Below are 11812 nucleotides of genomic sequence, written 5' to 3'. Positions count from 1 at the left end.
CGTTGATTGTCTTTTGATATTTCATACTCTGCTTGCCAAGAATGCCTCAAGTCCTGTGATCATTTTAAATCCTACACACTGTTTTTCACACAGACTGATTGCAGTCAGTTGATAAAGAATATCATCTTGAGCAGATGCTCACCGGTAGCCACCTCTTCTTATATTTACTTAGTATAACAAGAAACAATGAAGACCACAAAGGACCACTTAGTTATATGGTCTAATCTCCTCTGTCTCCTATGTCATTAAATTTCATAAACATACAAGCACTGAGGGCAGTAACCTGCACTTGGCTAAAACCTGTCTTCCAGAAAGGCATCTTGTCCTGGTTGGAAGACATAAAAACATTAAAAAATTCTTGTTGCCCTCGTTAGCTTGTTCCAGTGACATACTGTCAATTTAAGAAGAAAAATAAAGTGCTTCATTTGAATTTATCTGACTTCAGCTTCTATCGCAGCTTCTTGTTATGCCATTCTCCACTAGATTAAAGAGCCCTTCAGACTCCTGTATTTTTTCTCCATAGAGGTACTTATATGCTGTAATCAAGTCAATCTTTTTGATCTGATAAACAGATTGAGCTGTTTAAGTTTGACTTAACAGCATTTTTCTTCAATTCTCAGATCCCATTTTCAGCACTTAATCTGCCTCCTCTGTAATTTTTCAGTATTTTTTTTTCCAAAACATGGACAGGAACACAGCATACAAGATTGGTCTCATCAGTGATATATCCAGAGATAAAACTATCTCCTTACTTCCTACTCCCCTGATGCAGATTAATCCTTCGTTACACTGTCAGAGTGAGGATTTATGATGAGTTGGTGACTACAAGCCCTAAATCATTTTCAGCAAGTGCAGTCTCCCTTCAACACACAGCACCTATAATCCTTCACGTTTATTATAGGGATTTACTAACTATATAAGTGTACTTTATTGGATTAGGCCCAGTTTGCCATTTAATTCAGATTATTTCACCTGGCTACATAGTCCTTATTACCCTTACAATTTCTCTCATCTTTACGCTATTTTCTGATGTGACCACCTTTTCACAGAAACATTCCCATTTGATGAAGGTTCCTTACTGTCAGCTACTTTTTGTAATCAGTCATTTAGGCAAGTCTTAGTCAATTTACTGTGTACTTTAATGATATCATGGGGTACTATATTTTCTTTCATACTGTCATAAAAGCCTAAAATCATCAATATGCACTCACCCAAATGAGCAATCTCATCAAAGAATAATTTAGAAAAGTTTGATGAGACCTGGTCTTCATGAAAAAGACTGGATTTATTTCTGTTCCTTTCTCTGAGACCTTTTAAAATTAAATCTGTTATTCATATTACTATTGAGGGTTCTGATGTTGGCCTGTATTTTCTTGTCACTTGTCCTTTTCTGACTACTGGTATAACATTAGCACCCCTTTGGAACTTCCCAAGTATTCCAAAGTCTATTAAAACACCAGCAGGGGAGTAAAAATTATCCAAGTTTGGTGGTAAGGGAGTGGTCATGGCTCCTATCTTTCTTAATTACTAGCAGGCTTGAGCAGTTCTTCATCGTCCCTAGGAGATCCATGTACTTGTTTCTGTTGTAGTACCAAAGTATTTTCTAAACATAATTTCCTGCATCAGCAAAATAAAACAAAACAAAACAAAAACAAAAACAAACAAACAAACAAACAAAAAACAAAAACAAACCACTTAGGAACATTTACTGATGGGCCAATATCACCATTTTTCTTATTTCTAATGCACTTAAAATGTTTCATTTGTCTTTAGCTCTTACAACCACAGATTCTTCCTATTAACTTCCCTTATCAATTTTTGATATTGTAACTTGTATTTTATATCAACTGTAATTTATATAATTTCTCTTTGTTTTTCATTTTATTTCTGACTGCCACCTTTGAGCTTGTAAGGGAAAGTTACTGCCTTCTGTGATTACAAAATCATAGTGTTTTGGCCATTTAATAGAGACTTTAAGAGTCCCTCTCTTGGTGTTCTCACTAAATATTTTTTTTTGCCATGTCAGTTCCCCTCACTGTTCTTCTCAGCTAGAGGAAATTAGCTCTTTTGAAGCAGCAGAAATACACAGTTTTGATTGGGGTTGTCCTTCACTTACCCACAGTGAATGTAATCAGGCCAAGATCACTTGTTCCCAGGCAACTACTAACTTTTAATTTAGTGATATCTACCATTTCTATCTATCACAATGAGATTCAAATACTTATCTCTTGCAGTGTAGGATATCCATAGGGCTACAAAATTACCTTCTACAACTTGTAGAAGTTATTAATGACTTGGTACGGGCTGCAGTTGAATCTAGACAAGGGGTACATTTGTTTTCTCACAGAGAAGGAAAACAAGGATACTACAAGTGAATAAATGTTTAATTCACGCCTGAATATTTCAGTAGCTTCCAAAAATCTTTGCCAAACTTGAATCAGGCCTGAATTTTAATGAAAAATGGGCTTTTGGGGGCTCTGGTAGTTATTTTTTTGACATTTTCAGACCTTCTTGTGACTGCAGCGCTAACACCTTTTGTCAAAAACGAAGTTTTTTTGCATATATTATATATAATGGTAGTAGTTATCAGGAACTAAAGGGATTAGAATTAGGAATGCATGTATAGCGTTGAATAGGGTTCGTGCCCTGGAATAAACTGGAATAATGAGGTCAGCCACAATTCACACGGAGGCCTGAAAATAGCTTTTGATGGCTGTCGATGCCACGCCAGGGCTTTGATTAGCCACGGTGCGTAAGCACAATTGTGCAGGCTTGGCAGCAAAGCCAGCTTCCCTGGGAGGGCCTGACTGTGCCAGCACCACCGCTCACCCACCCGGATGGTTTCTCCTCTGGGGGCCAGGCTCTCTGAAAGGAATTCAGTCACAAGCAGCAGCAATCTCCTTCCTTCAGGAAGAACAGCTCATGGACATTAAAAGCTCCTCCATTCTACCTATTGCAGCTTCTCGAGTGCAAGCTGTCATAGAGGAGTCAACTAGGGCCTGAGACTGGTATTAGTACGTTTTAATTGTATTGTAACTCTTAAAATTTAATTCAAGCATTTCTCAGGTTGACTCAAGTAGAAGTCGATGCGAGTGTTTCAGCAGAGCTTTTTAACCTCAGCCAGAAAGGTCAAACCAACCGAAACTAACTTCAATTCCCCTTTCTCACTGCCACGCAGGGACTCAGCCCACCACATTTCGGGTCGAGTCCCCTGACACCCCCAAAACACCCATTCTCACTTTACTAAGAACCAAAATAACACACGACGAAGCCCCGCTGGGCACCGGGGTGGGCTCAGGTTGAGGCGCAGGCGGCTCTGCGCCACCGCTCCCCTTCCAGGCACCAAACGGGAGCTCGGCACGGATCCCCTGAGGGCCGCCGCTGCCCCCGGGGGCCGTTACCCCGCCGCCATCACCTGCCCCCCCCCGGCGAAGGCGGCGGCTGGCGGCGGGCCAGCGGCGCTGCGGGTATTAATAGGCGGCCCGCAGGCACCCAGGCCGGCCGGGGCAGGGCTGGGCTGGGCGGTCAGGGTGAGTGCGGGGCGAAGCTCCGCTCCGCTCCCGGCTGCAGCGAGGCGCAGGAGGGCTCGGCGCGGAGGCGGCGGCTCCCGGCGAGATGGAGGGTAAACGCCGCGGGGCCGCAGCCGCCCTGTCTCCCCCTCCCCTCTCCTTTCGCTTCGGTGGGGCGGCGGGGGCGAGCCGGGCTCGCTGCGCCCTCCCGGCCTCGGCCGGGGGGCTGCAAGGTGCGAGGGGGTCGGGGCTTCGTGCACGGCTCCCGAGGGGCCAGGAGCTTCCCCGGGGTGCGTGGGGAAGAGCAGCCAGCCTGCCTGCCTGCCTGTTGCGTCTCTCCCTCTAAGCTCCCCTTGTTGAGGTGCTGCAGAGATGCATCCAAATGCTTTAGGAAGGTATAATGCTTGCAACGATTGCCGTAAAAGTGTTGCGTTACAGTATGTTTGTTGAAATAAATTGTCTTTTAAAGAGTTGTGCTTTTTTATTATTGTTATTATTTTTTTTTTTAGGCACCAGAATAAAACAGGCATGGCGATACGGTGATTTGCTTTGGAGCAAATGGTCTCAGGAAGGGAGAAGTTAATCCCATTTTATAAATGTATTAGCAAGTTAAATTGCTTGCCTGTATTAGCAGGAAGATCTAACGTTATTATGTAACGAAAAATAAAAGTTGGCTGTATGTTAATGGAAGTTGGGAATGACCTATGGCTACCGCAATAATGAGATTTCTGGAAGAGCTTGGAAAATAAGTGGCTAAACTGTGGTACACCTCAGCTGCAGATATGCCATTATTTGCAAGGTTAAAACACAAGGAATTCCTTGGTAGCATAGAAACTTGTTGCTAAGGCAGAAAACAGTACAAGTGTGTGTAGGTGGCTGTGTCCTCTCCTGCAAGATCAATGCTCTTAAGAGCTTGTGCATCTATTGCAAATTGGGAATCTCCTATGAAAACAGTCAAGAAAGCTCGGGATATACTATGTTTCTTTTAGTTTTATGTTAAGCATGGATGAGACTTTAAAAGAACAACAACAAAAAAAATAACTCCCAAGTTGAAATAGTTTCCTAGTATAATTCCGAAAAGTTTAGTGTCTTGCATTTATGGTCGATGCAAATCGCCAGAACTCTATTGGTGGAAAATCTCCAAATAAAATAATATATTTGAAAGAAAACTACAGAAACTTAGTATTTAAGAGTGATAATTTCCTTTTGCTTAATTTGCTGTAAGTGAATGAGCTTTGTAACATTGCATGACGATTTTCTTATGCACTAAGGTATGTGCTAGAGTGCACAGTAATGTAAGCCTGTACTGTGCACGTAGCAGTGCTGTGTGAATGGCAGCAGCTCCAAAAGTGCCTTCCAGTACCATTCATATTAATATCCTCTGATGACACAACACCAAAGATAAGCTTCTGGTGGTCAGAGATCCCAGTATGCCTTTCAGTTCAGTAACAGTGCAAATATTGCCCAAAGTAAGCTACCAAAAATCTTAATTTCCTTCCAGAACAAATGGCTTATGTTGGTAAGAGTGTAGCGATAATCAAATCCCCACCCTTACTGCAGGTTTTTCAGTCTTTTATTACCTTCCTTGTTAGTAGTACCTATAACTGCTGCATGCTCTCCCTCATCAGAAATGCTTTATTCTCCCCTTTGCCTTGGTGACTTGCTGTGTTTTGTGCCAGGCTTGGTCTTGTCAATAAAACCCATGTCGGTGGGGTGGTGAAGGAAGTTGGGCTGGTCTGCGGCCACTGCTGGGGATGTTTCCTGTACCCTTGTTCCTGAACTCAGGCGATCTGGGAAAAGGTTTTGCTCCTGTTATCCTGAGCTGTTGGAGAAGTGAGGATCTTTGGTTCTTGTGATGCTAAAGTCTGTTGCTTGCTTTTTTTTCTAGCAAGCATGAACCTGCACTTAACTGCCCAGCAAGATCTGTGGTTTATGTGCAGTTGTTCTTCTTTTGGTACTAATTTATGTACTGTTAGCTGGATCTCACTAAATCTGCATGGAAAAACATCTGGGATAAAAAGACTGAAGGGCACATGCCTGTTGCAGCAGCAGCGCTGGGTTTATTTTGTGCTACTAGAGCAGGTGGCAAAGGGACACAGTTGCACTGGAGCCATGAGACATGGATGGCAGGGATTTTCCCCCTGCACAGAGTTATCCTTGCTCTGGTTGTGAATGTAGTGGGACTGCTCTTGGGGAGTGACATTGATTTTAACACCCTTAATGTATCTGAAATTGTGTGCTTGTGAGGTTTGTCTTGGATGTTGCTGATTGAGCCTCATTTCTCTCTGACTTTATCAGCACTATCCACAAGGGCAGCCTTACTGACTGCACAGGGATGAGTTAGAGGACTCTAGGCTATGCCTCCCCTAACACACAAAATGGCAAAGCCCCTTGTTTAAGCAGGGACCAAGCTGCAGATCCCCACTCCTAGCTAGCTGCAGAAGCAGATCCTGACTGCATGTATCCTGCAGTCATTTGGCATCAGTGTAGCTTTCTTCATGACAAAACAGCCTTAGAAAGCCTGGAGCATTCTGTATTTGGGGAGGAGAAAAAAAAATCACAAAACAACCATGAGATGTTCCCTTGTGGGGCATAAAGGCTGAGTCTATTAAACAGAGTCTCAAGCAAGTTGTTACTAGTTCATCAAGTACAGCAAATAGAGTCAGAGCTGGAAACCACAAGAGGAAGGGAGCAGACAGCATTTGTGCAATATGCTGCCTTTTAACTTCTGAATTGCTGGCTTCTCAGTGTGTATATGGTATGTTTGGGGTGTTACATGATTTGAGTCTGCCAGCAGAATGGGGAGATGCGTCAGCAAACATTTATTTCATGTAAGACGTTGCCATCTCAAGCAGGTGTAATGTGAAGCATGGTAGAATGCTAGGGTGACTTTAAGGCTCTGGTAATGTGACACTAGAGGTAGTATTTTAGTCAGAGCAGAGGGATAGGGTCTCTCCTGGCCCTGGAGATCTGCTCTGGTAAAAAAGATACTAGGATCTTTGTGAATGTCACTTTGTGAGATGAAGGGAAACATAAGTTTGCAAGAAATAAAGTTAGTATCAAGTAAAGCAATTCTGCGTGAGTAAAATTAGTAAGAATGTTATTGGCAGTTAATGTTTAGCAAAGAAGCTTAAATTGATATTTGAGAAGTTCCAAAAATAGTTTTTCTTTCGTCATTAAGGCATCTTTTAAGTTGTTATTTATACAAACAAAAATAATCACTTCTTAATGCATTGGAGGAATCTTATTCATACTGATTTGGCTATTATTGCCTATTAGACAGTTTAGATTTCATGTGCCTTAATTTCCCTGGCATTAATTGTTTCAAGCGGCCTGCTTCTGTCAAGGCCATTTGTATTTCCATAAGCATTTACCACATGTGCAAATGTGAAAAATGGACATGTGGAAATACATCCCTCTGTATTTCTCTTTTCTATCCCCCCCCCCCCCCCCCCCCCCCCCATGTGGTCAGATTCAGGCTAATCAGTCCTGATGTTCATCCCAAATGCGTACAGAAATCACCTCTTTAGGCTTAGCAAAACTCAAAAGCTAACTTTCTTCCAGCTCTTTTCACTTTGTCTTGTCACAAACTGTAGGGGTTATTGGAGGTAATTGTAAAGCGTTGGTGACTCAAGGAGACCCACCAGGCCATGGATAAATTGAGGCCATTCCCCCTCTTTTTTTTCCTCTTCCCTCTATGCACACAAGTCATTTTATGGGGTTTATACACAGGCAATGAGGGAATAATAAATTTAAAATGCAAATGGTTGTTTTGTGACATGTCAGTGGAGGTTCCTTCTGTTGACGGTTATTGTTGAAAAGCATAGGATTAGTCAAAGGATGTTAAGCAGTGATTTTCACCTGGTTCAAATGTATGTATGTCCATCTCTATTGCTATTTCTTTAGTATATGTGGTCTTGATTTTTCCTAATGAAGAGCTTGTTGAGCGTTGGCAAATAGAGGTGTCTTTAAAGAATAAGTCACTGGACCAGAGGTTTTTTTTTTTCAGTGCCACAAATATGATGAGGAAAGCAGTTCTTAGAGACCAAGCTCTTTTGTCAGGGAAGTAGCAACAACTCTAGTTGGTTAAATCTAGATCGTTTGGAACAATTTTCAGCTCTAAGGCTTGGATTCCCTGGTCCTTTGTCACATCTCACCTTATGCAAGCTGAAAAGCCTCACAAATATGATCTTATCCATTGGCAAATTTCAGGGTCTCAACAAGAAAGGTTGTCTCTTAAGCTGCTCAGCATTGCTCCCCTAGTTACGCTGCAAGACAGCTTGTGTCTATTGAGCTTCTTAAACTTATTTTTCTCAAGCTGACCTAAAGTGGAAGGACAAGACATCCTGTGACAGTAGAACTGCCAGAGGCTTAACTTGGTAGTGACCTAGCCTATAGTCAATGCTGAGCTGGCCTTGCAACATGTGTGGTGAAAACTACTTTCGTTTTTGCACAAGATGCACTCAAATCAGTTTTAGAAAATCTAAAACTGCCACCAAACTGTTGTGAAGCACGTGACCACGTATGATAACAGGCACAGCATATAACCAGGCTGGGGCAGCTGGCTTGCAGAGGTGGTGATCTCCCCTTCGCTGGGGATGCCAACTAAGGAAACTTCCCTGGCACTGAGTGGCTCTCTGGAGTTTGGAAGGTAAGCCAAGGATAAAATTAGCATTAGCGTGGAATAGTGATTAATCTTCGCAGATTAGTAACTACAGTGTAATGCTTGTCGCTAAACAATTGAATTGACGCCTTAATAGATTTCTCTAATAAAGTAGCTCTGCTGAACTGACCTGACTGGTGTATGTTGTTACCCAGAACGATCCCGGCATATGGTCACAACATGTACTCTACCGTCTGGGGACTATTGAGCCCACTTTGATGCCGAGATATCATGTTAAAAAGCTGTGACGCTTGTCTGAAAGTCAGAAATTACTATCGTGCTGTTGCTGTAGGTTTTTCTTCTGTACCGCATTTGCCTTTAGGGAATTGTCAGCATATACAATGGAAAGTTAAAGAGAAAGTAAATATTATCACCAACTTGCATAAGCAGGACCAGTGGGTCTGTGACCTGGAGTACCTTGGGTTGGTCTGAACAGGGAAAGAGTAGCGAACTAAAATGTAAATTTATAGCACAGTAAGTACTCTGCTGAAAGAACAGGTCTACACGAGGCAGCTTGCTCTGTTTTGAAAGAGGCTTGGACTACTTTGCTATACATAAGAGACTAAATATGAAGGTCTACATAGGAGCTGGTTCAGAGGGCCTGGTGGGCTGGAAAGTTACATCCTGATTTACAATGCATTAGCTTCCCCATGTTAGTAAATAAGGGTGTATCTCAGAGCAATGTTGTAGACATAAATTAGTGAACAGTTATTGATTTATTTTTTTGGTAGGTAACAAAATGTGGAAGTGTTTATGATATTAAAAAAAAGCGAGAGGGGGAAAAAAAGTTTTGACTGCAAGTTGAATGTGGAGGTAAAACTTCCTAAAAATAAACTTACTCTTCATCAGTTTTTACATTTAACTTGCATTGAATCCCAGACAACTCAGTTTTTAGTAAATTACTGCTTTCTTAGTTGAATTTTCAAAGACTGGCATTAAAAATTGTTTATGTTATGACTAAAAATATAGTTCTTGCATGAAATTACAGGCTGTCATACGCTCTTTTAAATCAAGTTGCAGGACTTCCATTTGAGGAAAAAAAAAAATAACCCTTCTATTTTCACTTCAATCTTTTCCAGTGGGAAGCAAAGAAATCTCCTGGATTCTTTACATTCAGTGTGGGTCACACACACATTAGTCATTTGCATTCATACTCATCTAGCTGACATTGCTAACCCTGTATCCCATGCACGGTGCCCGGGTCTGACTTGGATGTTGCAAAAATAGCCACTTCCCCACAGAAAAAGGAAAGGGCATGAAAAGTTCCTTATTAATAAACAACTTCTAATTAAAATAAAGGCTGTTTAATGTATTGGATGCTCTCTACTCTGTTGACAGGTGTTAGAATTTTGAAAATGTGAGCTGAGAGAATTTTGTTGGGGTCAGGGAGTTAGGATTTCTATTTCATGGCTGGCATCTGCCATTCCCCAGCTTGGATCAAGGTGAATTCCAACTAGATGCTGCCTTTTTTTCCTAATTGGAAATATTACAGCATGAATCATTCCTTCAGTTACTTGGTTGAGGCATTGAAATGTCATTATTTAATATTAACATTTCTTCCTGAGGTTTGCCTGCATAAAGATTCCCAATTCTTGTTTCTTTTGTCTGCTTCTTTTAATTTTTGTTGTAGTGTGTCCTTGCGGTACTGCTGTGTACAACAAGCACTGGGCATGCAGCAGCTGGGTGCAATGTTATGAGCGTTCACGTAATAGCAGTGCCCACTCAGGGCCCTGGAAGCATCTCTGAAAGCAGGACCTGGCTTCTAGCTTGGACCTGCGTTCCTGGTGAGACATCCATTGCTGGTGCTCCTCTCCAGGATTCCCTCTAATCTCCCAGCCTTTCCTTTAGGGATGGGAAGTTCAGGCATGGGGTGGAGAATAAGACTCATTTGTTGTGGTGGTGCCATTCAGTGCTAGCAGTGTGCTCAAAGAGTCTGCTGAGCAGCCTTTGAGTCCAGACACAGGTGCTTTTGTCTTCCTTGGGCCCTGCTCTAGGTCTAGGCCCTGCTCTAGCTCAGGTCATTTCTGCACGTTCATGGTTAGAGGATTCCTGTGCAAGCGGCTGTTGCAGATCCTCAAGATGGAAACACCCAAATTGTTCCCTGTCCACAGGCTGTGTCTGTAAACCTACCATACAGGAAGACACCATGCTGGGGCAATGAGCCCTGTTGTACCTGTGCATACATGCGTTTTCATGTGGGTCTTTCCCAGGGCACCAAGTCAACTTGTATACTGGATTCTAGAAAGCTGCATCTGTCTTATGTGCCAGCAGACCCGAGAAATCAGTTTGCTAAGAAACAATGCATCTGCCTTAAAACTGGAATGACTTTATTTCAGTCCTAGAGATATCCATAGCAGTGATTAAAGAAGTATCTGTATAGATTACATATGCCGAGGGATTCTAGTAGTTGCATAATGAGACAAATTTGCATTTTAATATTCTGATACATGATACAGCACCGTAATAATATATTAAATGTGGTGGTATGGAGTCCCAATGGTGAAGTTCACTTGTTTTCTTTTGCTTGACACACTGAAAGAAAAGACTGACATCTTTTGAGTGAAGAACCAGGGCTAGATGATGCAGGATGAAAAATGTAACATCTGTTTCTGACTGATGCTGGCAGTTGTTACTGCATTTGTTACAAAGCAGAAGCCAGTCTTTGGTCAAAGTCAGCCTTTTTCATTCACTTGAACAGCCAGTGGTACCAGTAGTGTAAAATGAATAGGATTTGGCTCTTGCATTCAAGCACAAGCCAGTCGTTCACAACCACCCCCTTCTGTTGTGTCTCCTCCTTGTGAGCAGTAAAGCTTTGTGAGCATTTTGTATTACTCCCCCAAATGTTGTCAGAATGTGCCAACTGCAGGGCTACAATTCCTTTTTGCAGTGCAAGAATGTAGCAGAGAAAGTTTCTATACGTTTACAGAAACACAGGCAGCTTTTTAAGTACTTGGTGGTTCTTACATATTGATAGGGCAACATCTGAAAAATATTTATTTTTCTGTGCGTTATTTCAGCTCCAATTAATTTATGTTCTGCTGGGAAAATAATATTGATCATAAAAATGAAATGTTAGTGGGAAATCCTTGAGCTTCTGTAATAGAATATTTCATTCAGGATGAAAAATCAGAATTATGAGCTTGATTCTGCTTTTGGTGAAGCCAGTGGTTAAATCACCAATTACCGTAAATTGGAGCAGTGTCAAGTCTTCTTTTGTGCAGGAGGATATCTCGAACAGTCAATAATCCTTAATTTCTGATTTAAGACACTTCCATTTGGTAAAGTTTTTGATCTCTTTCAAGCCTGGAGCCATTTGGCAGAAATTGCATTTGATACACTTCCTGGAAGTCTGTTTTCTGAGTCTGCTTAGGAGTCTGTTTCTGTAATCTTAAATGAAAAAGATATATTTGTTGCTGCCACAAGCAATATAGATTGTTTGCATACCATGTTGTTCATAAACAACAAAAAAGGTACATATGGGCTCCACATGGAACAGATGACTGGCTGCATTCCTTTAATGCAATAAGGTGTGTTTGAGACGAAGATATGCAAATGGACTAAAATATTTCAATTCTTTTTTTTAAAGCATTTTCTTTTTATTTGAAAAAGAGACACCATAAATTATCAGCTCAGAAGGATA

At 41.6% G+C, this 11812-nt stretch overlaps 1 protein-coding gene across 3 annotated transcripts in view; it reads left to right on the top strand.

The window, feature by feature from the left end:
• The first annotated feature begins 2847 nt into the window (after positions 1-2847).
• GADL1 (glutamate decarboxylase like 1) overlaps positions 2848-11812 on the top strand; it is an 84708-nt gene continuing 75743 nt past the window's right edge. The window contains exon 1 of one of the 3 annotated variants that reach the window (XM_080581002.1): positions 2848-3622. In XM_080581002.1, coding sequence (XP_080437128.1) covers positions 3616-3622 — 7 coding nt within the window. In that variant the 5' untranslated portion in view covers positions 2848-3615. The remainder of the gene's footprint in view (positions 3623-11812) is intronic. The other 2 variants (XM_080581003.1, XM_080581001.1) reach the window with 2 other exon arrangements.

Source organism: Anser brachyrhynchus, assembly GCF_964034855.1.
Source record: "Anser brachyrhynchus genome assembly, chromosome: 2".
Lineage (NCBI taxonomy): Eukaryota > Metazoa > Chordata > Aves > Anseriformes > Anatidae > Anser > Anser brachyrhynchus.
This window is presented reverse-complemented; position numbering and strand designations above follow the sequence as displayed.